The 26850-nt window shown below is 49.0% G+C and overlaps 1 protein-coding gene across 1 annotated transcript in view; it reads right to left on the bottom strand.

Annotated features, from left to right (window-relative positions):
- grm6a (glutamate receptor, metabotropic 6a) overlaps window positions 1–26850 on the bottom strand; it is a 36431-nt gene continuing 9581 nt past the window's right edge. The window contains exons 2-11 of the mRNA XM_088929213.1: window positions 26330–26546; window positions 23049–23184; window positions 22396–22550; window positions 21185–21325; window positions 19454–19654; window positions 14546–14685; window positions 10906–11529; window positions 8917–9228; window positions 6949–7183; window positions 1–47 (exon numbers count right to left, since the gene is read on the bottom strand). Of these exons, the coding sequence (XP_088785339.1) occupies window positions 1–47; window positions 6949–7183; window positions 8917–9228; window positions 10906–11529; window positions 14546–14685; window positions 19454–19654; window positions 21185–21325; window positions 22396–22550; window positions 23049–23184; window positions 26330–26546 (2208 nt within the window). The remainder of the gene's footprint in view (window positions 48–6948; window positions 7184–8916; window positions 9229–10905; window positions 11530–14545; window positions 14686–19453; window positions 19655–21184; window positions 21326–22395; window positions 22551–23048; window positions 23185–26329; window positions 26547–26850) is intronic.

Below are 26850 nucleotides of genomic sequence, written 5' to 3'. Positions count from 1 at the left end.
TTAAATGTCGGGGTTGCTGTAGTTGATGTAGGCCATTTTAGGGGCACCTGCAGTGGTCAAGCACAGAAATTAGAGCCTGATTTGATGTTCGACAAACCTTTAGCACTAATGAGCTCCCCAGAGGCCCTGATCTTTATAAACACCACAGCTACTTTTAAGAATTGATAAATACACCCTAATTCAAAATAATAAAATGAACAAAACTGTCCTGATTCTTTCCTGCACTTCGAGAGAGTGAGGACAATTGTTATTTGTCGTTTTTGGGTCGCTCACATAAACATAACTGTGACACCTTTGTGTGATAAATACATCACAAACACACGCCACGGACACAGCTTTCAACTCTTTAACCTCAAAATTACAACAGAGTTTACAGTATTAAGTACTTCTCATTTAGTCTTCCTCCAGGTGTTGAAGACAAAACACTTTCGTTTCTTTAAGCAAGGATACGGTATTCAGCCTCCATTAGATCTCTGAGATTGAGCACTTAAGGAGCCTCATTCAGAAAATCACTCTCAGGGGGCAGAAGATACTGATTTAAAGGGAGTAAGAAAAATAGACAGATGCCTAAATGCTGAGACATGAGCCCTTTCAAACAACAGAGATTCTGTGATCACAGTTTAAATAGTAAACGACAGGTCTACCTGAGGGGGCTGGAGCTCCCTGATTGCTTGTGCACAAAGCCTGCGTGTCACATCCGCCGCTAATCGGAACCCTCCTCACAAACTGCCTCTTCCCAAATAAGCACCAGCTGGAGGCAGTCTCTCCACAAACACCGCCGGCCTATCCCTCCGTCCAATCTGAGCACCTCACCCTCTACTTCCAGACCTATGTAAGCCTTCTGCTTTTCCCGGAACAGCATAGCAGAATAGCTTCTCCAGAACTCCATGCCTCGCATTATTTACTTCCTCTTGCCTTTATCGGATACTCGAACCCGGATCTCACCTGCTGACCTCCACCTTGTCTAGCACTTTGGGTTTGTCTGCCTCTCTCCATTTGGATAACCTTTGGTATCGAACCCGGAATTCGCCCTTGACCACGTCTCTGCCTAATGTTTTGGACTCGTCAGAAATCTCTCCTGCCTGGGCTCCCCTGCTCCGCACAGGGTTCCTCACTTTAACAACAGCGCGGCTTGTCACACTGCAGACTCTACACCTGCTCTTTGGAAGGGCTGTTTCATATCTACAGAAAGGGAAAGCAGCGCAGTTCTCTCTCTCTCTAAGCCAATGTGCTACTTTCCCTTCTCCCGGCGCTCTGGGCCTCCCAGACTGCCTCGTTAACTAATTACCCTGCTCTCAGTCTGTCACCATGTGGAGCGAGGGCTCCAGGCCAGGCTGGCCCCGTCGCACTCTGGCCACTCACTCCTGCAGATGGCCTGGGCATGTCTTTGGGCAACTTGCCTACAGTTTTTGCAGTTCAGTTAAGCCCGTTGATTTAATTATTTATACTTTTGGATCGTGATCTGACCCTCGGGGGTCCTTTCGGGACTGCTCCTCGTCCCAGAGGGCTCCCGGCCCCACGTCACACGGCCGGGAGAGCGAGGCTTCGCTCCGATGGGAGTTTTTAGCAGTTTAACACACCGTGAGTCTCGTCTGACATGGGGTTCGTCAGACCACTTTGTGCTGCGTTCTTTCTCATGAATAGAGACGCGTCTGATGCCCCTGATGCCCCTGAGAGCAGGAGGCTGATCCCTGCAATGTTTAATTTAAAAATGAGGAGGGGAGGTACAGTGCTTTGGGGCACTGCTGTGTAAATATGGGATTTCATGCCCCAGGGAAGCAGCAATAAATCATGATGGCCTTATGTTACAAATTAGTCCTCACCTCGCAGATACGCTCTTTCATTTCCTTTTCTGCTGATGCCTCTTTGTGACGACCGATTGCATTAAAACTCTGATGCCTTCCCTGGCGGTACTAAGCATGTATTCTTTTCTTTTAGCGTGCAATATTAGCAGTCTTCCACCGGAAGACATGTTCTGCTTTACCAGTTATCAGTTTTGAGGTCTTTGCAAGAACAAGTTCAAGCAGTTGAAAGTATGCTGAAAAATTCACCTGTCCGTTTGAAACTTCATGTGGTTTGACTGCAGCATTTCCTGGCCATTTCCTGGCCTGCTCATGGAGATTTATCCTCCAGCCCCAGTCCTGTCAAGACAAGCCTGTGTGTGCACACATGAGGCCGTCCCTTCCCACATTAGCAGTATGTTGCCAAGTGCATGCTGAATTTCTCTCAGGTGTAGCTTACCAAAGTTCAATTCAAACGGCTTTATTGGCACGTTCGATTAATTACACTTTTGCAAAAGAAGTCTAACTGTTTCCCCTAGTCTCTATGACCAGGCTGTGGTCACATAGCCAGTCGAGTCGTCTCTGGACAGCAAGGTCTGCCTGTGTCCAGTCTCTATGTCCAGGTTGTGGTCACTGAGCCTGTCCTTTCTGGGTATCCAGGTCTGTGTGTGTCATCCAGTTGCTCTGTCACTCTGTTTCTGTGTCGCCCAAGCTGTGGTCACTGAGCCTGTTATTTGTATAGTTTATCACTATGTTCCTACATTGTAGAAGCAGAGAGGTGACATACTCTTGTATGCATTGAATGAAATCAGTGACCTGTCAACATCTGTAAACTGCAATAATAATCAGGGCTAGAGCTGTGATCTAGCACTTACTACTGTACACTGTGTTTGATACATTGCTCTGTTGGAGCAGTTTGTACCACACCCTGCTGGTACAACCCCAGCTGTAAATACTGCACAATATTGTGTAAATCTGGGGGCAGTGTAGGATGTTGGGTCTCTGGTGGGTTTTGGGTTAAAGTTCCTGCGGTTGCACTCTGAGCAAGGTTCTTTTCTCCAGTTGCTCCAGTCCTCCAGCTGTATGAATGAGGACCAGCATTGATGGTGGTCATCCCTGTGATAGGCTGGTGTTCCTTCGGGGGGGCGGAGTTATGTGCTCCGTTTCCATGGAAGCCAGGAAAAGCCCTGGACCAGTGAGCCTCTGTTGCTCAGATATGGAGATTACCTAATGTGGAAATGTGGCTGATTACCATTAGTCCTAGGCATGGTTTGTTGGAGTTAGAGTTAGCGTGGGAGTTAGAGTTGTGTGTGTGTCTGTCCTGCTTGACATCTGACTTGCATTGTATTACACAGAGATTCATAGAAATGGATAGTTCAACCTCTCTGCGTGACACATTAATCTGCAGCTAAAATAACTTTAATTATATCATGTAAAGCGTTTTCTCTAAGTGTGTGTTGCATTCTATTAACATTTTTAACGACTGCCTTTAAATATTTTCTAGCCAATCAGTCTGCAGGACACGCTTCTGTTGAAGGAAGATAAAAAATTAATCGTTTCTATTTTCAAAGATAAAGACATGACTGCATGGTGGCTGAGCTGCAAATCTTTGCACTGAGCGAAAGGGAGGCAATGTGGCTGAATGAAAAGACCTACAGAGCTCCATTTGAAAGTGCTAGTTTCTGTGTGTAACTGTGCATTGGTCATTGCGCACGGTCTGAAAATCCTCTTTGGTCATGCCAGCTGCAGGATGAAGCTGCTCCAGCAATGTTTCCACAGAAATAGAGATAAAAAAACAGGAGGCTGCAGCCCAGCCTTGGAACGGACATGAGGGACCATCTGAGTTCCTACTCCTACCAGATCAGCCACCTTCTCAAACGAAAGCTGGAGAGAAGCAGGTGCTCTTGATCACTGCTTTTTGCTCGTCTGTTATTAACTTGACCTGCTTCCTCATGTTTGCTTCATTGTGGAACAGGTCCAGGCTTGATGTTCTTCTATCTTCGCTGAGCGCTTGGGTAGGGGGGAACACACCAGCTCTCCCGGGGCACCGTCGGGCACGTGTGAGCAAGGTAGCCCTGAGCCAGGGGCCAATCTCTTGGCACCAAGGCATCCAAGGAATAATTCCAACAGCTCTAGACCGATCCCAGCTACACCAGGCACAGAAAAGGAGAACACTGGCCCGCCAAGGGCAGCCGAAAGCAGAAAAGCAAAGCTTCCTGCCCATATCGTTCCTGACGGTTGGCACGCTGACGTGCCAGGGAGGACAGAGCTGATGCCTGCAGCCAGCGGCACACGGCCGCCGTCAGCACCAGGCCAGGCGCAGGAGAGGCAAGGAAAGAGCCAAGGTCACTGTGAGCCGACAGCTGGACTTCCTGGTGACTTCGGTGGCCCGAGCCCAGCTCTGCGTGGGCATGAAGGGAATATGATCTCCCTCCTGGTCTGAGTCCTGTTCAGCGGCGTGAGCAGGGTCTTAATATAGAACAGGGTTTTTGGATAATTTCTCTTGCCTGAAGAAGGCAGTCTGCCTCAGAGCTCTGCCCACTGATCTGTAAGGCTTTCACAGCCTGGGCTGGGTTCCTAGCTCACGGATGGAGAGATGTGTGGGATTTGCTCTTTGTGTTTCATTCTGTGCTTTGGATACTGCAGACGCTGGCTGGGGTTTAGGGTATTTACGTCATCCTACTGATTCGATTCCACTGTTCATAATGGGAAATTAAAGTGCCATAATCCCAGTGATCGCTCGGTAGAAGAATGTAATCATTTTTAGACCACTGGTACTCTGAAATTGATGACAGGCATTATTAAAAGATAGTTATCGAGCAGAACCAGGTGAAGCCTCCCTATTTGCCCATGTCATACCACACGTGGCTCCTCCTCACTTTTTGCACAGGCCACAGTGTGGGGCTCACATTCGCCAGAGATCAAGATAAAGAACCTCCCCTTCACTGGGTCTGAGGTCTTATCTTGGGTCGGGTGACAGGTGTCACTCAGAATGACGGATGATTTGCATTTACATATCAATCACAGGGAGAAACAGGAAATAATTCAATATGTTTTTAAATGTTATTGCATTATCGCGGCCATTGTTCATTGAACATTGTGCAGGGATCGTGCTGAATTCACACCGAGTGGAGGCGCTAAGGTGTCTCCACACATTCCTTCTGTTGGGAAATCCTTCCCAGATGTAGCTCAATCACGGGATTCCCTCAAGGAAGGAATGCTTGGAGATGATGTACAGAAGCTCAGGGATGGGATTCCCTTTTGAAAGGAATGTGTAGAGATACTGCAGCTCAATTTATTCTTAGCAGAAAAGTATTAAATAGCCCAATTATGCTATAATTGTGCGATTAATGGTAACAATTTGTGAAAAAAGAGCTGAGCTGCTCTTCACAAATCAAAAGATGCTTCAGTCTGCAGGAGCCTGGAGCTCAGTGTGTGTGTCCTGTGGATTTATGGTCACGCAACACCTTTAATATTTAATTCCACCAGACAACGGCTGGAGATCCGAGGATCAAAGAAGATTAAAGATCTCTGAACGGAACCTGGGGAAACTATTTGAAGAGCTGAGAATGTAAAGAAAAGAATCTGTCAACATTAAACCCATATCTATTTGTGGGTTATTTTTGTCTCTGTCAAACGTATTTTCTTACTGTGAGTCACATGAGCAATATATGAGTAATAACAGAGTAATGTGATTGCAAAATAACGAAGACGCTGCTGTAGTTTACACTGAACCCCACTGCAGAACTCTCACGCCACGTCTTAACTAAACAAAACAGTCTATATTTTTTTTATATATATATTTTTATATATACTTTTTATACAGTCAATAACAAAACAGATCCCTGAAACAAGAAATAAATATATCTTTTGACTGCTGCAGTGCCACAACGTTCTAATGTCCCCTGCAGCCAAATTAAGGAACGCTTAACCGATGGGGACACCTGATTTGCTGTTTCCAGGCAGCGTGAGATGAGGAGAGAGCTCAGGAGGTTCGTGCCTGGAGTGGAACTCTACCTCAAGGTGCTTGAACTAATTTTTTTTTCTACTTTCATAATTTATGTGAAATATTATTTTTACACATTTGTGCATCAGCACAAACACAACAGAGCATCTACTGTGTTGATAAATTATTTAGTCAGTATGGCTGTATGCTGCTGTTATTACGTGCTGGTTTAGCGCTAATGAGAGGAACTGCATGGAACTCAGCACCTTGGTGCGAGAGTAAAGCAGGGAAGGAGACAGTGACCAGGAGAGAAGTGGGGGACAGGGGGATGTCTTTGCAGGGCAATGATAGATCCTTTCAGAGTAAACAAATAGTTAAAGTTCAATAGCTGCTGACACAGAGAGAGGTCAAAGGGCGCTGGTTCAGGGCACAGGCTGAGCACCTGTGTGGTGTCATTAGTCCACTTTACGGGACCTTCAAATCTAACGAGATCCTAGAACTACAGGATAACATATAGAAACTAACTAATTTCCTACAACCACAATATAACATATAGGGACTTTAACATAACTGTTGTATATCCTGTAACTGTTAGATAACATACAGTATACAGTAGAAACTATATCCTATAACTGGGTCTGGGTAGCCTTACTCAACCTTACTACTCTCAGATTTCGACCCCCTCAGAGCTCTGCGTGCTCTCAGTGTAGTCGGCTGGACATGCACTGCTCCTCCAATCTGGTCTGTTTGTGAGTCAGACGTCACTTCTCATTCATCTGTTTCCTGAAAGAAGCCGGTTTATTGGCTTCAACAACATGGCCAGACCGGTTTGTGCCCTACTCCCGCAACCCTTTGTGTAAAGAAATGCCTCCTTGCTCTTGGTTATAAGTATACTCCCATGTGCTACTAGAAAAAGTAAATCAAAAGCTGATGATAAAATCGGGAGGACACTCCGGTACAGACTCTCAGCTGTGGTGTGCCAGTGACAGGGCCTGGGTCTGCGCCCACTTCTGTGTTTCCCCTGCGGGACAGCAGGAAGATCCCGTTGCAGTACTGAGCTCTGCATGTGAGCGGAAGGGAGGAGGGGGCAGGCGGCGGAGGTACAGTACTTACTCCTCAGGGCCGGGGAGACGGAGCAGGAGGTCTGGGAAAGGCAGCTGGCTGGCAGGACACACGGAGAGAGAGAAAAAGAGGCGGATACGTACTTGCTGCGCTACTTACTGTCCTTGCTCTCCTCCGGCTTGGCCTCGCCGTTCTGCCTGTCGCTGGACTTCTGGGACAGGCGCGTGGACATGGTGGCGGCCTGCGCCACGGCCTTGAAGCTGCGCTTGCGCTTCTGCACGTTCTGCTCGGGGTGGAAGATGATGACGTAGACCTTGGGCACGTAGAGCATGCCCAGGGACACCGAGGCGCTCAGGCTCATGGACACGGTCAGCGTCGCCGTCTGGATGTACATCTGGCCAGGAGGCAAGGGCAGAGGTCACGACCAGGGGCCGGTGGTCTGCACGAGTCCTTTCTACGGGACGGGTCACGTTGAGAGTGCGTCTAGGCCAACGTGACCAAGGACCGGAGCAAGACCCCCCCAGGCAAAGCCGGCGTCATTGGCACAGAAAAACCTGACATAACGAGCTGAGCTTGTAAATGAGTGAGAGGCTTGAAGAAGTACGAGGTCTAAAAATAAATAATGAAAACCCTAGAAGGCATAATGCCCATTTCCACCTCTTTTTTTTTTGCTCGTTTGTTCCTCCTGTCTGAAAAAGCCCATTATGACTTAAAAGCCTCTGCGCCGAATTAGGAGGACTCAAGGAATTCTGGGACGCATGGGTGAGCTGAAAGCCCTGCTAATGCAGCCGACACAGGAGCAGTGTCGTTAGCTCTTGTGGGTGGTGTGTGCGTGGTGAAGTGGGGGGGGGGGGGGATCATCCAGTTTTGCTGGAGTGAATTAAAATGGAAAATTAGTGCTTTTGCCCTCACTTTATTTTTGTTTTTAAAAACAGTTGCGATGCATTTTACATTCCCGGTGTTTTACTGACACTGAGTGATCCCAGGCTGGCGCTCAGCAAGGCTCTGCCGTGATGGGGGCACGTTATAAAAGTGAGTCATGGATTTCTTTCTCGGGGTGACCTGCAGCTGCTGCGGCAGCAGAACCTCCGACTACGTGCGCTGAGATTTGTAGACTAGACCTGAAGTGGGAATTTACTATAAAATCTATTAAAAAATTAAAAATCTATATATCTCTTCAAGAATACTCTTGCAGGTCAGGGTGGGAGGTAAGAGAAGCACTCACAGTGAACTATGGGTATACAGATCAATTAGCTCTTTGTCTAATCACAGTGCGGGATTTGCACCTGTTGCATTGTGATCAGGCAAGGGACCAGTTCATACTAAATTCCCCTGTGCTCTTTTCAGGGGAGGCAGACATTATCTTTGCACATTGTTTTCTACAGGAGGAGTGGCCAGTCCTGTCTGGCAGGTCACCCTTAAGTCACCCACTTGTAGAGACTCGGAATGTGTGGCTTTCGATTAGTGCAGTAAGTGTATTGTTCCGATGAAATCAGAAACGACCAGTTGCGGTCTTTGAGAGCTGGAGGGAGCTGGGAATCTCATTTGCTCAGATCTCCACACTATGACAGTGAACAAGTCACGTGTTTCCGCAGAGGCACAGATCTGGGAAGAGGGAGAAGCCAGTGTTTCGACAACGCCCGCCCTTCCTCTTCCCAGTGTTTTAGAACCACCCCCACCTCCCAGACACCAGCATCTTCCTCATCCCTGTCTCCCGTTTCACCCTCCTCCCTTCATCTCCTTAATCTTTTCCTTGAACCTTCTTTGTCTTTTTCTTCATCGTCTTCATCTTCTTCCTTATCATCATCTTCATCATCCTCTTCTTCACCATCTTCTTCCTGGTTATCGTTTTCTTCCTCTTCATCTTCATCTTCATCCCCTTCTTCGTCATTTTCCTCTTCATCATCTCCTTTATCGTCATCATGTTCATCATCATCATCATCTTCTTCCTAATCATCATTTTGTCCTTCTTCTTCTTCTTCTTCTTCATCGTCTTCCTCTTCGCCCTTGTGCCGGCCTGGTCTGCATTTGAAGGTGTCTCAGGTCGGCCGACGGACCGCTTGGCTCCTCGACTTCGCCCCCTGGCGATGGAAAGCCCCCCCCCTCGACTTCGAGGACGGCTCTCACCTTCTCGGTGGACTGGGCCGTGCCGAAGAAGATGGGCACGAAGGCCAGCCAGACGATGCAGGTGGTGTACATGGTGAAGCCGATGGGCTTGGCCTCGTTGAAGTTCTCGGGCACGCCGCGGCTCTTCACGGCGTACACCGTGCACGTCACCATCAGCACGATGCTGTAGCTCAGGCAGCAGATGAGCGACAGGTCCGACATGTCGCACTTCAGGATCCCACGGGCCGACTCCGGGTTGGGCGGGCGCAGCTCCTCGTAGTCGACGGTGGTGTGGGGCGGCACCACCCCGAACCAGACGAACACCCCCAGGACCTGCGCAGGGCCAGAGAGAGAGGGGTGTGAGGCCGGGGCAGGACACAGGACCGCAGGGCAGTGGGACATGTCCCGTTCACTAAATCACAGAGAGTGAGCAGGGCTTGGTGGGGGGCTGTAGGGCTCTCTGCAGCACGCAGAAAAGAAGTCAACTCAACACAAAGATACAGTAATAGTAATCTTTGTCCTATATAGAGCATTTAAAAGCAATCATTTCAAGGCTCCTGATGTAGGTGGCGTGCGTCTATACACCTCCAATACTGTATGACCACAGCTGGTCCACTGGTTAATTTCCTTCATCAAGAAACAAACTTAAGATCAGATCACTTTATTGGCCATATCCAATTTCTTGTATATTAGGCATTTGTCTTTTCACATACCCCAGCTTGCTCTCCATGAGACACACAGACGGGGAGAGGAGCCTGGGGTCAGAGCGCAGGGTCAGCCATTTATACAGCGCCCCTGGAGCAGTTGGGGTTAAGGGCCTTGCTCAGGGGCCCAACAGAGTAGGATTCCTCTGCCGGCCACGGGATTCAAACCAGCAACCTCCTAGCCACAGGCGCAGATCCTTAGCCACAGAGCCACCACACCTAGCTACTAACTACCAAACCTACATGTTCAACGAATCTTTTCTAACATCCATATAATCCATATTCTATTGTAGCTACCACATAATTCTGCAGAAAGGTTCCTCCACCCAACTTTCCTGGAGTCTCAGCACTTTTGGAAAAACTCACAGCAGTGGGTATGTCCCTCGGGCTTGCACTCCTGCGCTGAGCACAAGGGAGGCATGGCTAAAGACTTCAAAGACTGACTACAGACATGCCCTGGGTTTGTCATGGATTTACTGCACACAGTATCAACGTAAATATCAGAACGGGCTGTTTAATCATTGTGATTAAGGATTGATTTGAAAAGGTCTCAGACGCTTTTAAGGGAAACTTTAAATGTCACTCCTGCTGCATTGGCTGCCTCAGCAGTCTGTGCTCCTGAGTATCAGTTTGTACTCCGCAGTCCCTTTCTCTGGCTGGTTCATGAATATGGAGATGCAGCTCTCCTTGCGCCTGTGAAAGGTCTTGCAACAGCAGCCTGGTGACATTGCTGAGCTGGCAGGAGTGTGCAGTCAAGAGGTGAACCTGTCTTGTTTCTTATACCACTGTGCAGCCATCTGCACGGTCGGGTCAGTCAGGACCTCAGTATAATGTCCTATCTGAAGGACGGCGCCTCCTGTGTATGTCACCAAACTGGGGATTGATTTGGAAATCCAGGACCAGGGGGAAGAGCGCCACCTACTGGTCCATTAACATCTTTTCATCAGCAGCAACCAGGTTCTCCTCAGATGTTTCCCATCCCAGTACAGACCAGGTTCAGCCTTGCTGAGCTTCCGAGATCTGTCCCGATCAGGCTACAAGGTGGGCCTTAAGAATACGTAAAAAACATGTAGACTAACACCTGTTTTCTTCCTGCTTCTTCCAACACAGGGTCATGGGGGAGCCAGAGCCCATCCTGGCAAGCACAAGGCTCAGGGCCGGGTACCCCTGGATGGGACAGCAGTCCATCACAGGGCACACACAGACACAGACACACGCACACTCCCAACAAAGCCAGTTTTCCCACAAGCCAGTTAAACTACAAGTATTTTTTCAGACTGTGGGAGGCACACCTGAGCGCCCTCACCTGTATGGAGATGAGGATGAAGGTGATGACCAGCTGGGAGGTGGGGCTGATGAAGCGCGGGGGGGTGACGGACTTCTTGCCCTGCTCGAAGATGCGGTAGATGCGGTTGGTCTTGGTGAGCAGCGCAGCGTAGCTGATGCACATGCCCAGGCCCAGGAAGAGGCGGCGGAAGGCGCAGACCACGGCGCCCGGCTCGGCGATCATCAGGAAGGTGATGGCGTAGATGAGGAAGATGCCCGTCAGCAGCACGTAGCTCAGCTCGCGGCCCGAAGCGCGCACGATGGGCGTCTCGTTGTAGCGGATGAAAGTGACGATGACGAACGTGGTGGCCAGGATGCCCAGGATGGCCAGGAACATGGGCAGCATGGCCCAGGGGGAGTGCCACTCCAGCTTGATGATGGGCGTGGGGCGGCAGGCCGTGCGGTTCTCCGTGGGCCGCATGTCGAAGGGGCACATCTCGCAGGAGAACTCGTCCGCCTGGTACTGGTAGCCATCGCACAGCTCGCAGTGCCAGCAGCATGGCACCCCCTTCACCATCTTCTTCCTCTCGCCCGGCTGGCAGGGGAAGCTGCAGACAGAGTCGGGCACCCTCTGCTCCCCACCCGACCACTGCATTTCCTCCACCTGAGAGCAAGAGCAGGGAGGAAGAGGAGGGTTTACTAGCACACACACGGAGCGGAGCTGCAGAGACAGAGGGCAGTTAACACACACACTCTGCCCCACTGCACAGCGGAGCTGCAGAGACACAGAGGGCAGTTAACACACACACTCTGCCCCACTGCACAGGGGAGCTGCAGAGACAGAGGGCAGTTAACACCCACACTCTGCCCCACTGCACAGCGGAGCTGCAGGGACACAGAGGGCAGTTAACACCCACACTCTGCCCCACTGCACAGGGGAGCTGCAGAGACACAGAGGGCAGTTAACACACACACTCTGCCCCACTGCACAGTGGAGCTGCAGAGACACAGAGGGCAGTTAACACACACACTCTGCCCCACTGCACAGCGGAGCTGCAGAGACACAGAGGGCAGTTAACACACACACTCTGCCCCACTGCACAGGGGAGCTGCAGAGACACAGAGGGCAGTTAACACACACACTCTGCCCCACTGCACAGTGGAGCTGCAGAGACACAGAGGGCTGTTAACACACACACTCTGCCCCACTGCACAGCGGAGCTGCAGAGACACAGAGGGCAGTTAACACACACACTCTGCCCCACTGCACAGCGGAGCTGCAGAGACACAGAGGGCAGTTAACACATACACTCTGCCCCACTGCACAGGGGAGCTGCAGAGACACAGAGGGCTGTTAACACACACACTCTGCCCCACTGCACAGGGGAGCTGCAGAGACAGAGGGCAGTTAACACACACACTCTGCCCCACTGCACAGCGGAGCTGCAGAGACACAGAGGGCAGTTAACACACACACTCTGCCCCACTGCACAGCGGAGCTGCAGAGACACAGAGGGCAGTTAACACACACACTCTGCCCCACTGCACAGCGGAGCTGCAGAGACACAGAGGGCAGTTAACACACACACTCTGCCCCACTGCACAGCGGAGCTGCAGAGACACAGAGGGCAGTTAACACATACACTCTGCCCCACTGCACAGGGGAGCTGCAGAGACACAGAGGGCTGTTAACACACACACTCTGCCCCACTGCACAGGGGAGCTGCAGAGACAGAGGGCAGTTAACACACACACTCTGCCCCACTGCACAGCGGAGCTGCAGAGACACAGAGGGCAGTTAACACCCACAGTCTGCATTCACAATCTCTGAAAGAGAGATTTGATATTAAAAGCTATCATGTATTAAATTTCTGCAGAGTGGGAGAAGGGGTGAGAGACACTGGGCTGTATAACAGCAGTGCAGAGAAATGAACTTGAAATATTTCCCTAAGGGCGGCATGACGGTGCAGTGGTCAGCAGTGCTACTTCGCTGCGCTGGAGCCCTGGGTTCAATTCTGGACCAGAGGTGCTGTCTGCGTGGAGCTTGCATTATCTTTCCGGGTTTGCGGAAAGACAACAGTTCAAAGACACACTGGTGGGTTAACTGGCTTCTGGGAAAAGTCCAAAAACGAACCCAGAACCCAAGAGCTGTGATGCAGCAGCACTATCTACCACGTCACTGGACAGCTCCTGGACTCTCACGATTTATTTTTTCAATGCAACGGGTGTCCCTCTGCAAGCGGAACACTCTCACCAGGCACATATAAACCGAGTTTCAAAGTTGGAGATTAAAATTTCAAAAAGATTTGAGGAGGAAAAGCTTTGGAGAGAGACGCAGAAATTAGGTTGAGTGTAAAGGCCCGTCGGGCACTGGGAAATTGATTTAAAAATTTTTTACATACTGAAATGCAAACATTGTTAGTTCCAGACGTTTGGACAGCATACATCAGTACAAGTTGCAGTTATAGTCAACTAAGCAGAATTAACTGGGTAAGACAATGACAGAGCATCCTGAGTGAATCACTGTTTTCTGTAGTTTGGGTTCTATCCTTCCAGAACATTATTCAGTTGTGTTTTTCCCCCACACAGCCTCACACTGTGGTTGGAGCAATGTGAAATGTGAGAGTGCCTGCATTATTGACAAAGCTTTCCCTAACCACGGTACAGATGGTTGGAGCACTTAGCCTGTACACTGTCCAGTCCACTGCAACAGTTTGCTATAGTGATTATCAATTATTATCCATTGTCAATTATTATCAGGCGCAATAATGCAGTACAGTGTTGGGCTATATTAAATGATAGCAATGTAACACAATTTAAAAGCTAATACACACAGAAACTCAATTTCGATTTTAATGTTCTCTTTCTGCTCAAGTGATTGAGAAGAGGAAAAGTTAGAAAGATAAAAGATCCAGATCTAGATTCTGGCGACAACATGGGCACAGAAGGACAAAATTGTAAAACGTACTAACAAGACCTCATATAGAACAGCATGAGCAATCTTGGGCACCATGATAGAGAAAAACTAAGGCTACTATGGAATCAATCCAAAGAAGACTCATTCCAGGGCTTAAGAGAGTGTCCCACATTGACAGGCTGGAGGAACTGAGTCTCTTCAGTCTGAAGGGAGTGTCCCACATTGACATGCTGGAGGATCTGAGTGTCTTCAGTCTGAAGGGAGTGTCCCACATTGACAGGCTGGAGGAACTGAGTCTCTTTAGTCTGAAGGGAGTGTCCCATATTGACAGGCTGGAGGAACTGAGTCTCTTCAGTCTGAAGGGAGTGTCCCACATTGACATGCTGGAGGATCTGAGTCTCTTTAGTCTGAAGGGAGTGTCCCACATTGACAGGCTGGAGGAACTGAGTCTCTTTAGTTTGAAGGGAGTGTCCCACATTGACAGGCTGGAGGAGCTGCGCCTCTTTAGTCTGAAGGGAGTGTCCCACATTGACACAGACAAATTCAACCCAGCAGACTTCTCCAGAGTCAGAGAACAGAGAAAGTTTAACAAGAGGACACAGGTGGAAACTACAGAGAAGTGCTTTAAAAAGCTAAGGATAGCAGAGAACGCTTCTCTCTGCATAAAGTAACCCAGTGATGAAGTGAAGGAAGCCTGCCTTTGAGGATGAAGCACACAAATTAAAACCGAAACCATTGGTGCAGATAAAACTCTGGGACTTACACTGAGCCGCAGGTGGTTGGTCCACTGGCCGATGACTTTGTACCCTGGCAGGGTGGTGTTGGACAGCTGGTACTGGAAGATATCGTAGCGCCCAGGAGCATCACCATTCTCATTGAACATCACGCCCGTGCCTGCGCTGCCTGCACACACAGAGACAGGCACAGGTCCAGTGAGGCCGTGCCGAGACAGGGCCGGCGCGCTGAAGCCATGCGACCACACTCCCATGCAGGCCTGCAGTGAATTCTGGGATTGCCAAAGTTAAGGTGAATTGGGTTTGGTGTCCCAAATGCTGGCGGTGTAATTAACGAGAGTGTAGTGTTCATGCTTTGGCAAGTGTGTAAGTTACTGGATGTTTTCTCAGAGTAGTTCATCCTTGCTTCTCATAAAGAAATATTTCCAGGAATGTTTCCTGGGCCACCTCATGAGGCAGATGGCTGTTGGAGAGTGCTTTAAAGGTGTCTCCCCTCAAATGTCTTAATGAGCCTAGCCTGTTGGGCAGAGGGATTGAGGGCACCAGGGCTGGCACTGGTTTCCTCCTTGCTCCATGCTGCACTCATCTCCACGTGTCTGCGAGTGTGCGTGTGTCCTCATCTGCCTGTCTGTGGAGTGAGCTGGTGTGATACACCTGCAAGAGGGAGCTCTAAGGACAATCACTAAGGTCACCAGGTTTCTTAGGCAGAGATTCTGAAAAGGTAGACTCCGATTTTGTTGAGGGACAGGGGCAGATTGATTTTACATCCTCAAAGACTCTTAGACCGAACAGCGAAACCCCGCAGACTCATGGTGACACCTGGGGATTCCGTGCAATCTGCCCTTTAACCTCCAGAGGCTCCGTGTTACTGACAGCGCAGTGGGCACAGCGGAATTTCCTTTCCGCTAGCCTGCTTTCCCGACTTTAAGCTAAAGAATCCAAACTGAAACGCAGAAAGGCTGCTGGCCGCAGGTCTTGCTTTCTCGTGCACCAGAGCAGCCAGTGTGAGCAGCAATGAAAACTAAAGCAAACTGCAGGCCTGTGCATCCCAGCGCCCTCCAGGCAGTGCTTTCAGCGCTGGTGGCGGCAGACCCAGCCGTGACACAAACAGCAGCGGAGCTGGACAGCCGCCATGGAAGAGCTTCTCCACGGAGGTCGGCTGGAGCGGAACGGAGCTTTTCTATTAAAGAAGAAGGAGGGTTTGAGAGATCTGTGCACTCTCTCCGCCTCGCTGCATTATACATGACCAGAGACCGGCTGCTGGCGCTGGCGCCGTCTCCCCTGCTGCTCCCCCACTCACAGTGCAGGCTGCTGCCCCCGGGATCGCCGCTCTTCCCTGACCCACTAAACAAAGCAAATCCCAGCCCGAGCCCTTTGCCAGGCAATAGCTCGCTTGGTCATGGCTGCCCTGCAGACGTGAATGCTGATGCCCGGGCATTATTCATTCTGAATTTCAGCACAGCATTATTTATTCATTTTGTGTTTTTTTCCACCCAGCTTGTTGGTGCAGTGTTTTGCATACCTTCACCTGTACTGATGTGTGTCTCCTTGACAATGCTGATTGCAAACAATGAGCAAAGACAGACTAGAAGTACATACTGTACATTTCCTATTATTACACCTCTGCTAGTATATCACAGTGAGGCCATGGGCACTGGGGGTGCAGGCAGCGGTTTGTTGCTGACGTTTATCTAGAGCAATGTCTTCTAATGGGAATTCAATGCACTTTCTGCTTGGCGTCATCTGGCTGGGTGACAGACACAGCGAGACACTGAGTTTTTCTCAGTATTAATGCAGCTCCCCCTAGCTCCCTCTTGCTTCAGGCTGACTTCCAGTGGAGAAAGGAGAGGACATCGGGAACTTCCTTATACGATCTGACAAGAGCGAACCATGGAGCGCTTGTCTCCGAGGGCTGGGATAACGTTGCGGGGGAACGTGTGCTGTCTGACACAACCTCTGTGTGGTATTATGGCATCATGGACTGTAAATTGCACAGAGTGTCCCAGCGCTGAACCACGTATTCCATATCCTCAGAGGAATGTCCTGCCCTTAAACCCTCCAGGGGACTGGGCAAGCCAATCCAGAGGTCTTCTTCAGCATCAAGCATGAACAAGAGGAAGTGCACTTAAACTGAGCAGAGGAGGCACTTCCTTTACACAAAGGGCTGTGGGGGTGTGGAGCAAGCTGGCTAGCCACATTGTTGAAGGTGAAATCCTGGGGCCTTTTTACTTTTTCACTGAATAATGAGAGGCGTAATGGAAAAAAAAACATTAATTCTAAATCTAAATCAATAGTAATCTGCTTTTCTATTCACAATGGCTTGTGTGATTTGATTTCAATAGAAAACCCAAGCATAAAACAACATTCCTTGCTGAAAAGAGAAGAAAAGAAACACAACGTTTCGGCTGTGGAGCCTTCTTCTTCAACACCCGAAGAAGGCTCCACAGCCGAAACGTTGTTTCTTTTCTTCTCTTTTCGGCCTGGATTAAACCTTTACGTGTTCCTTTGCAGCCTACGCCTGCTGACGCAGCTCCCTACTTGAACTACTTATAAAACGACACTGTTGTGTTCTGGCCTCTCCAGGTGCTTTCAGCCTGCTGTTTGTGGCTTAGAACCCTTTATTAAAACAGATATCTCTATTGAGAACAAATTCTCTTCTTGTGTAACACGACAGCAATGGAGAAGTGGGAAGCTTTCAATTTGGAAAAGAGATCAGTAGCCGAGTCCCGACTTCAGCGGTTTCAGACAATAAGCTCTGGTTTCTCAGATCTGGGGTGAAAGGCATCAGTGTACTAGGTTCAGACAGGCTGCTGCTGTTGTTAAAAGTCAGCTTTAGGTTTGGTGACGTATTTTTACGTTCATTTAATAAGCTCTGCAGGATGGAGTGGAAAGTGCATATCTATAGCAAAGAATGCTCTTCACTGCACTGCAGCTCCGCCTCACTCTGCTGAAACAGTTATTGGACTGATCAGTCAAGCAGCAACACGATCTTGAAGCAGAACGCTTCTCAATGTCTGTGTCATGTTCGTAAAAGCATTTTCTGCTTGGCTACGCTTTCTTGTTTCGTTAAGAAAGGAGGGGCGGACTAATTCCCAGTGCAGTGAAACCAAGACCAGAGCTTCCCAAAATCCCACTGGGGACACTGCTTGACCTCTGTGCAGTCCAGTGCAATCTTACTGATCTGATCACATCTGTAAAGACGCGCTGTTAGCAGCACAGCGACCATTCGTTCGAAACGGGGCCTCCTCATCCTTTGCAAGCCACTCTAAAAAGCAGTCTCTTGAGCTACTGTCTGAGCTTCAGCTGGAATTATGCAGATCATTGAACTGTTCCTACACTCCATTAAATATAACAGTGATAAGGCACTCCTTTCTTAGTGCCTGAATAATCTCTCCTCTACAGCATTGCTGTGTCTGTTTGAAACATGCAACCCTCACTAAAACACCCCATTGAGTCCCCCCTGGCCACAGAAGAAGAGAGTTTCAGACGCCCTGTTCCAGTTCTTTTAACTGTATGAAGCAGAGCTTGTCAAAGTTCCAGACCTCAGGAGGCTGCACAAGATAAAAAATTGAGAAGTAAAACAAGAAAACGCGGACTGTGAATCTCATGCATTAAGACAGTGGGGTCTGGATCCCGGACGCTGACTCAACGTAGCGAGGATTTTAAAGGAGTGTTGAGGCGCTGTCTCGCTCAGCAGCCGGGGGGTTAGTGGATCTGGGCCTGGAGAGGCGGCTGTGCAGAGCTGTCTGCAGGCTGGCTCAGCCTGACACACTGCCCCCCTGACAGCTCCGCTCCCTCACCATGTGCTAGAAAAGCCACTAACCCAGAGCAAGCAAAGGGGAGATTATATGACTCTGACGCCAAAAGTCGGATTAACATTTCTTTACTATCCAATGGGCTGTCGTCACGACACTATTTTTAGCTGACATATTTGGAAACTCAGTGTTTTGTTCTCCTGACTCCTATTTTGTCTTTCCCCCCTACTGCTTCACGTTAATTGTTATTAACGTATTTGCCTGTCACTTTTCTCCAGAGCGACTTACATTCATACCCATTCATACAGCAGGACATTTTGTCAGCATCATTCACCGTAACTATCTTTACTGCACAACTGGGTCTCCAAAGAGCTGCCTGCATTGTAACCCTGTGCCTTATTTGCTGTGTCTAAACCTACTGCCTCTTGCAATTTATTCCATCGGCTTTTTGCTGTGTCTTGCACTCTGTCAGACCACTCTGCCCAGTGTAACACAATGTAACGGAGTTTTCTAGGAGATTAGAATATTGCAATACATCTGTAATACTATTGGATTAAACCTGAAACCTATGCAGTCAGTCTAAGAGGGGATTTACAAGTATAAAGGTAACTCTTTAAAATATTCAGTCAGTGTGCATGGGCATGTGGTGCTGGGAGAGACCGTTGGCTCGTCATTGTCTTTTGTTAACAGAATGCCTTCGGGCCTCTGGGAGGTGTCTGAGATCACTTCTGAGCCTGACGCCCAGTCAGCTTGTTCACCTGCGGCTGTTATCTGTCACCTGTTCTCCGGGGCTGGTTCGAGCTGTTGGTGTCTCTTCTACTTCACTGAAAATCTCCGATGGTGAGCAAAACCAGCTTTTACATCTTTGTTAATTCCACAGGAAAGCCAGGGTATTCCCAAACTGGGGTATTTTGCAAAAACAAATCTCTGTGCTGTCAGAAATGTAAGAAAATACCAGTATTAAGCTAAAAGTGCTATAGTGTATCACAGCATGGCATGGCATATGCACAGTTTTTTTTACTGTGGTATTACCTTGCTTAAACATAGCATTAGGTGTTTTCCACTGTGCATTGATTCTCTTTGCCACCCTGACCCCTGTAACTGCAGATTGTGGCAGAGGGCATGTTGCTCTGAAAGCGCCCCCCTGTGGAGTCTCTGGGAAGTGAGGGGCTGGCGGCTCACCGTTGAAGTTGACGTTGCGGATGTACTGCAGCAGCAGCCTCCCCTCCATGGGGTCCATCTTGTCACACACCCCCGCCGCCCCGGGACACAGGTCCAGGTGCATGCTGTGCAGGGCGTGGGCCATGGCGTAGACCGCGTCGATCACGAACTGCACCTTCCCCTCCTGCTCGTACGGAGAGTCCCGGCTGATCCGCTCCTCCCCTGGGTGAGGGAGAGGAGGAAAGTCAGAGAGAAAACATCCCCCACCCCCTCCTTCTGCAAAGATAGAAGCTTGCTGGGGTTTGACTTTCCAGGGCGTCCGCCTGCAACATAACAGCGGCTGCAGTGGCTTGCCAGAGGCCTGTGAGCTTGAAGCATCATCGCTGAGGACTGCACCTGTCCTCCTGCGGCTGCTGTCGGAGCAGTATGATCACAGAGGGAAGCTGTGGGCGAGTTTGCCTGACAAGCACATGTGTCTGAGGATGCATGTGCTTCCTCTTCTTCCACTCTCCTGCTGACATGCCATCTTTGATGGCTTCAGCGCTGACGTTATTACGAAGGGCCACTTCCACAGAACAGGGGGTAAAACGTAGAGAGAAGTTGATATCATAAATCTGTGCACCGGAACCGAGTTAACACGGCTGCTTTAAATGCTCCATAATCGGTGCCACGTCCCGTAGGCATAGAGGGCATTAGTGGGAATTATAACAGGATCAATGGAGTGGAGCCCCAGTCTGCTTCTCTCACAGCAGGCTAGCAAGAGGTCTTCAAGCTTCTTTCCAATGCAAATTCTAGTACAGTGCCTGTTCTCCGACAGAAAACAACAGGCTTCAGGAGTCTAATTATCAAGAATATGTCTGTGACTCTGGAGTGCCTGTTCTGGTAAAAACAGTACAAAAGTCTTTCTGGCCTTTCTTAGGCTTATACCCGCAAAAGTCACAAAGACAAAAATGCTAGCTCTTTGTTTCACAGGCCATTTGCAAGGTTGACAAATTAATGAGCAGAATTAACCTTCTCCTTCTAAAGTCTGGTTCTGGGAGAGCAGATCAGTTTTAAAAGAAGCCAGGATTTTGTGACCATGATTACAGAACACAGGATAATAAAAAATGCATTGTCAGGACAGAAACAAGGCTACCAGATGGGTCAGCTGTACTGAGAGCATCCCCGTTTTTGGATTATGTGTCATTTCCAGGACACAGACAGTAAAGCAAGACCCATTTCTTGATAGCATTAATAATAATTTGAAATAGTAATGTGGTGAAGTAATCCCATTATATTACTCATTTCATATGTACTTTAATGTAGACCTCTTGCTTTACGCCAGACTGACATACATTTGTTACACACAGCTGGGACTTCGGTGGAGCAGCCAGAGTGATGGACTGCTCAAGGGCAGAAGAGCTGTGCCTCGCCCCAGATCTGTTACAAGCCCACAGCCTTCACCACTACTCCACACCCTGTCGATGTGGGACGAGTGGCCAGACTAGCTACCAGAAAGAAATGAAAATACAGTGAAAATGTATTTGTGAGAGAACCTCTCCCCTCCTCAACACCACCCCCTGGAGAGCTAAACACTGTCCAGCTGGAAAGTGGTCACCCCAAAGTGTGCGCTAACCAGACCTAGTTGTATCCCCTCGTGTCCCAGCTGTCAGGTCGGGAAGCTGCTAACCCTGCTCAGGCACCCGGAGAGCAGCTCTGGAGAAGAGCAAGGCTGCAGGCTCAGGGGAAGACTCTTCCTCCAGGTGTGCTCACCTGTGCATTTCTTCCTGCCGTTCTCCAGCTTGATGCCCGGTCTGGTCAGCTTGCACTTGAAGTCGTCTTCCCAGAACTCCGCGAACCAGATGTTCCTGCGGTTGTTCTCCAGGGAGCGGGTGGTGAAGTACTGGTCGAACCCTGTGCCGCAGACACAAAGGCAAGACTGGCTGGGTTCCTTCAGCGGGCACTCCGAGAGGAGGGTGAAAGGTGTGTTTCCGTGTTCACTCAGCTTATTTCCTTCCCCTCTCCAAATTCAACACACTTCTTAGAAATACAGCGGAAACCTCCGTGATCACACAGATGTAGCTGTATTGCAAGTGGATGTATTTGACCTCTACAGCAGAAAATAAAGGACTATGTTGTTTTACAAAACCAGCTGAAAAAGCAGATCAACTGTGTTCAGGAATTTTAACTTATCATCTTGATAGATTGGGGCTCGGCAGACTTGGCCCTGGGCTGAGAGATAATTTGTTGTTAGGTTTTCAATCTCTAGGACAGCTAAGAAGCTGTTAAATTGCTCCCATTAAGCCAATAATGAGCTGGTTTAGGTGTTTAAGATCTGCGTTAAGACACCCTCCAGGAACAGGATTGTCCATTTCTGTGATAGATGTACTGTGACATTTTACATCTCTATGGTGTTTTGAACGTGCAAGCTAAGCAGGTTGGTGAAGTCATGTCAGATAAGCCCTTGGCTGCCTCCAGCTGCCAGTAATAGCTGACATAAGGTGCTCTGAGCTAGGAGTCTCATTCCTGCAGGGCCTGGTGTCCTGTTCCAGCCTGAGGGGTCGATTGAACGATTAATTATTATATAAAGGATTTTTCTCTACAGTTCATTGGGGAAGACATTAATTTCATTATATAAAAAACTATAAAACTCCCTATAAAACTCCCCAGAGCCTGGTTTGAGGTGTTACAATTGTGCAGTCAAATAAATATACCAATTGGAGTAGAACAGAACCAAATAGACACTGGGCCCCCCGCAGGAATCCAGTCCGTCACCTCTCCCTGCTCTAAGCCACATTGCTGGCAAACAAGCCATTACCCTCTAATAGGTTAAACTAATCTTCCATTAATGGCACATCAATTAAAATAAAGCACATATACTGTAGCACAGAGGAATAAACCTTTCTGTGTCTGTAAATAGGAAGCTGAGCTGGTGTCTTTTACAATTGCCTGTGCTGTACTGCAGATGGATAGCCTTGTCCTACCCTCGATGGAGGCTCTCTTGGGCAATATGGTGACAGCGCCCTCTGCCACATCCTCCTGGTCTAGAATAGGTGAGATCTTGGCGCCCCAGCTGTCTGAACCCACAAACAGGAAGTGGCCCGTCAGGTTGGCCTTTTTCGCCGCCTTGAGGACACGCCTGCACAGCAGAGGAGAAAGAGCTGATTGGCTTGCTGTCCAGCCAATGGAGAAACAGGCCGATGGAATGAGTGCCAGAGCCCTGACTCCTGCTGAGAGGTCTAGAATATTAACACAGAACAGAGACGGACAGGCCAATCTGCAAACCTTCTTCATTTCTGAGTTAAAAAGTCCTTCAGCAACCATGAAGTCGCTATTAATATGTCTACTTATTACCTTGCTCATCAATCCAATTATCGGAAGTAATATCAATGAAATGATTAGCATTCAATCAGCTTTGAGCAATTAATGATTGGCAGGTAGGTATTGGCAATAATTACAAAGTCAGGGCCCTTCCCAGGAATTTAGAAAGTGCTGGTGTAATGTTTTACACTCTAAATGTTAGCAGATCAGTTTCCCGATCCGGATTCTTCAGGATAATCTGGTTCGGAGTGCTGCGTGGGCGCGATGTCCCCTGGGAATAGCCCCTCAGCGGGGACCCCCCAGGTCGGAGCCCCACCTGATGTCGTCCTCGTTGGCGAAGATGATGATGCCGCGCGCGTTGGACGTCTCCATCAGCCTCTTGATGATCTTGTCAAACTCACCCGGCTTGGGCTCCCGGGGGATCTTGAGGGACTGGGCGATGCACAGCCCACCTTCCACACACCCCAGGGACAGAAGCAGAGAGAAAGCAAATACTGAAAACACCATCATTTACAATTCAGACTCAAGAAGGGGTCCAAACGAGGCTGTTTGGACCATTAGCTAACTGCTAATGGGGCCAAGGAGCTCATCCATCCCTTTCTCGTTACATATTATTTTGTATCATATTGATATTGTGTTTCTTCGAGTGAGGAATTAATAAATTAGTGGACCAAAACTGAACCAAAATCAGATTGATTTAGAAATCAGTGAACTGATTTGCAAACTCGCATGACGGCCATTTTCTCCCCAGAGACAGCATGAGGCCACTGACAGTTTCGAGCTGTTTCACATCAAAAGTGTCAGGAAGCAGAGGAGTCCTTTCTGCCCATCGGCCGTGCTGGCTCTTCCGAAGAGATCCCAGGGAGTCTGTTCCAGCAATCGGACCGGGACGCTGTTTGAGCAAGCTCCTGCGGTGCAGCTGCCCGGAATTTCCACTTCCTTTCTCTACGTCCTCGTTTCTGAGCTCAGCTTGAAGTGGGCCTCAGGTCTGCCTTGACGAGAATCTTGGACACTTGAGCTCCATCCCCTCTGAGCCAGACTAGAGGGGCCCAGTTCCTGGGTACATTCCAGTTCCCCTGCTACACCAGGGGAAAAAAAATAATTCTTTCACAAAGACGAAAGAAGAGTCAAACAACCTGGTGGATAATTCTGAATGCACCTCCAAGACGCGTGCAGCACGTAGTAAATGTACCGCAGTAAACTGCAGGAAGAGCAAACGTGAAGTGATCATTTTACTCCCCAACTCAAAATCCAGAAAGTTCAAGAAGATCATGAAGAACATTCTAAATGGTCACGAAGAATGTTCTAAGAGGTTACGGAGAAGGTCACGAAGAAAGTTCATGAAGGTCATGAGAAAAGTTTTATGGAGTCATAAAGAAAGCTAAGCTTTCAATACAGGGACAGCACACTGCAATGTGCAACTGCATAACTGCTCTTCTGAACAGCTCACCACGTCACTTTGCATGGCACTTCTGCATGTTCCCATGGGTTTTAAAGCCGTTAGGAGTTGGCATCTGTACGCTTTTGGGTTTCTTTGCAACACTTTCCTGCAGATTGTTTTCTGCTTTCAAGCAGCAGGTCTTGTCACAGGCTTGATGCAGGACCTGCCTGGCTTGGCCAGTTTGTATGTTCTGATGAAGGCTTAAAAGCGTGTGTCTTGCTTTCTTGTCACAATAGAGAACTCCACGTTAGTCCCACTCTTCTCAGTCTGGACCACAGTACAGTGCAGGACAGCCCTCAGAAAGTAGATCTGCACACTGGGCGACGTCATTTTGATGCTACAGCTTCTCTTACTGCTGCCAAGTGCCTCCTTGGGGGATGGGACAGCCACACAGCGTTACAGGGAGCACAAATAAATGTGGGCGACATGCGTGATGGAAAAAACGTTTTGTGGATTTGATCAGCTCTTTTACTGGAGGAAGACGGGATCCGAAATGGGTCATTCCAGCTTTGTGTTCTCCAGTGAAGCGACAGATGTTCCACGTGTTCTGATACAGAATAAATTCTGCCCTGTGGTGAAACAACACAGAGGCCCGGTTCTTCTCATGCATTATTCTCAGTTTCCTAAGCTGAATCCATTACCCCTCCTTGAATAATGACTGCTTCTGCCTCAAAGGAGCAACATGTCGTATGAAAAGGCACTGCAAAATTGTCCCTCTAGGAAGAGTGCAGTAGATATCCACAGAAGCATAAACAACAGATGCCCCAGAAGGAGCAAAATCCCATTGTTGGGATTACAGTAGAATAATCTAAAATAGCTTTGCTTCATTCAATGCTGACGTTTCTTCTGACTTCCAAGACAATTGGAGGTATTGCTGCAGGAATAGAATTGTGTGCAGAGTAGACAAAGGTTCTGTATGCATCCATTCGCCGGTGGCTCACAATGGTTGGGTCGCCCATGAATGGGGTCTTACCAAATGCATTTGGAGGGATTTGTAGCCTGTGTTACAAGGCAGTGATACATTATGTGACACATCTCTGACATACTGAATGTATAGAATCACGGGGATCTACTGCATGGTTCCTCATATGCAGCCATAATACAATAAAAGATCATTCTAAACATTTGCCGAAATAGGTTCTCTATAGCTGCCTGTGCAGGAGTGGGAGAAAGAGTCTGTTTAGCCTCTCAGAACATATCATTCTCCTACTGGACTAAGGGTTCAGCCACTGCTTGACTTTTAAATTCTCAAGGTACATCCTCTCTGGACAGAGTGATGATCAGTCAGCACCACATTCGCAGGTGAAACAATCCAAAAAGAGATTGCAGATAAACCACAGATGTTAATGGCTCCACCTGGAGATGTTACCTGGAATGGATGCACCTGGAGATGCTAATGGTTGGTCACCAGGAAGAAGGAGACATTTCTTTGTTAAAAGGGGGGAGAAGAGATGGACGTCCTGAGCTGTTACTGTCCTGCCAGGGAATATTTGTGGTACCTTCACTCAAAAACCTCTCAGATGCTGGTCTAGATACACTCATTGCTCGACAGTCACTTTTCATTATTCTCTGGCTCTGATTACATCTGCAGTCTATCCACTTCCATAAACTGACCTGGAAATGAGTCACCCTGGACGTGGGATGGGAGAGGATGCAGTGAAAACTTTAAGAAATACAGCAACTGTATTTACTTCCTCTTCACATCTGCAGTCATTAGCCTTGACGCATATTCGTACAAAACAAAACACTCAGGAGAGACAAACAACCAGCCGCCAGTGCTGGGAAGAAGAGTCAGCGAGAGAGTTGGGGTCAAGTGGGAAGGTGGGTCAATGCAGGCTGGAGTAAAGTTGGGGACACATTTAGGGTCGGGTCAGTGGTAAAGTTGGGGATACAGTAGGGTTGGGTCAGTGGTAAAGTTGGGGATACAGTAGGGTTGGGTCAGTGGTAAAGTTGGGGACACAGTTAGGGTTGGGTCAGTGGTAAAGTTGGGGATACAGTAGGGTTGGGTCAGTGGTAAAGTTGGGGACACAGTTAGGGTTGGGTCAGTGGAAAAGCTGGGGACACAGTCAGTGTGGGGTCAGTGGTAAAGTGGGGGACACAGTGTGGGGTCAGTGGTAAAGCTGAGACACAGCCTGGGTACCCCTGAGCTACGCTACCTGCCTCGCGGGAGATCTGCATGAAGGCCTCCACCCCACTTTCGCCGTAGTTGCCCTCGGAGGCCAGCGTGGAGACGTAGTTCCAGCCCATCGCCTTGACGATGTCCACCATGGCCTGGGCCTGGTAGGAGTCCGGCGGCACCACGCGGGAGAAGAAGTCGTAGCGGTTGTTGTCGCTCAGCTCCGGGGCCGTGGAGGCGTAGCTGATCTGGGGGATCTGCCACAGACCCAGGACAGAACAGGAAACACGGGGTGAAGGGAGACCCAGGAATCCCTGGCGATTCCGGCGGAGGTCTACCAGATCCACGGGATTTTGATCCACCCGATGCTGATAAAGACCAACAGCACCCCATCTCGCCTATCCATCCCATTCTCATGGCAGGAGGAAGATGCATATTCCTGGTAAGAGTTGCGACAACCAGGAGCCTGTCCCAGAAGCACAGGGGGCAAGGCAGGGCCACACCTTACGTGATTTCACCCTCGTCCCAGATATCTAGCGGGGGATGAGTGGAAGAGGCCCT

Source organism: Atractosteus spatula, chromosome 2 (genome assembly GCF_055471065.1).
Source record: "Atractosteus spatula isolate fAtrSpa1 chromosome 2, fAtrSpa1.hap1, whole genome shotgun sequence".
Lineage (NCBI taxonomy): Eukaryota > Metazoa > Chordata > Actinopteri > Semionotiformes > Lepisosteidae > Atractosteus > Atractosteus spatula.
This window is presented reverse-complemented; position numbering and strand designations above follow the sequence as displayed.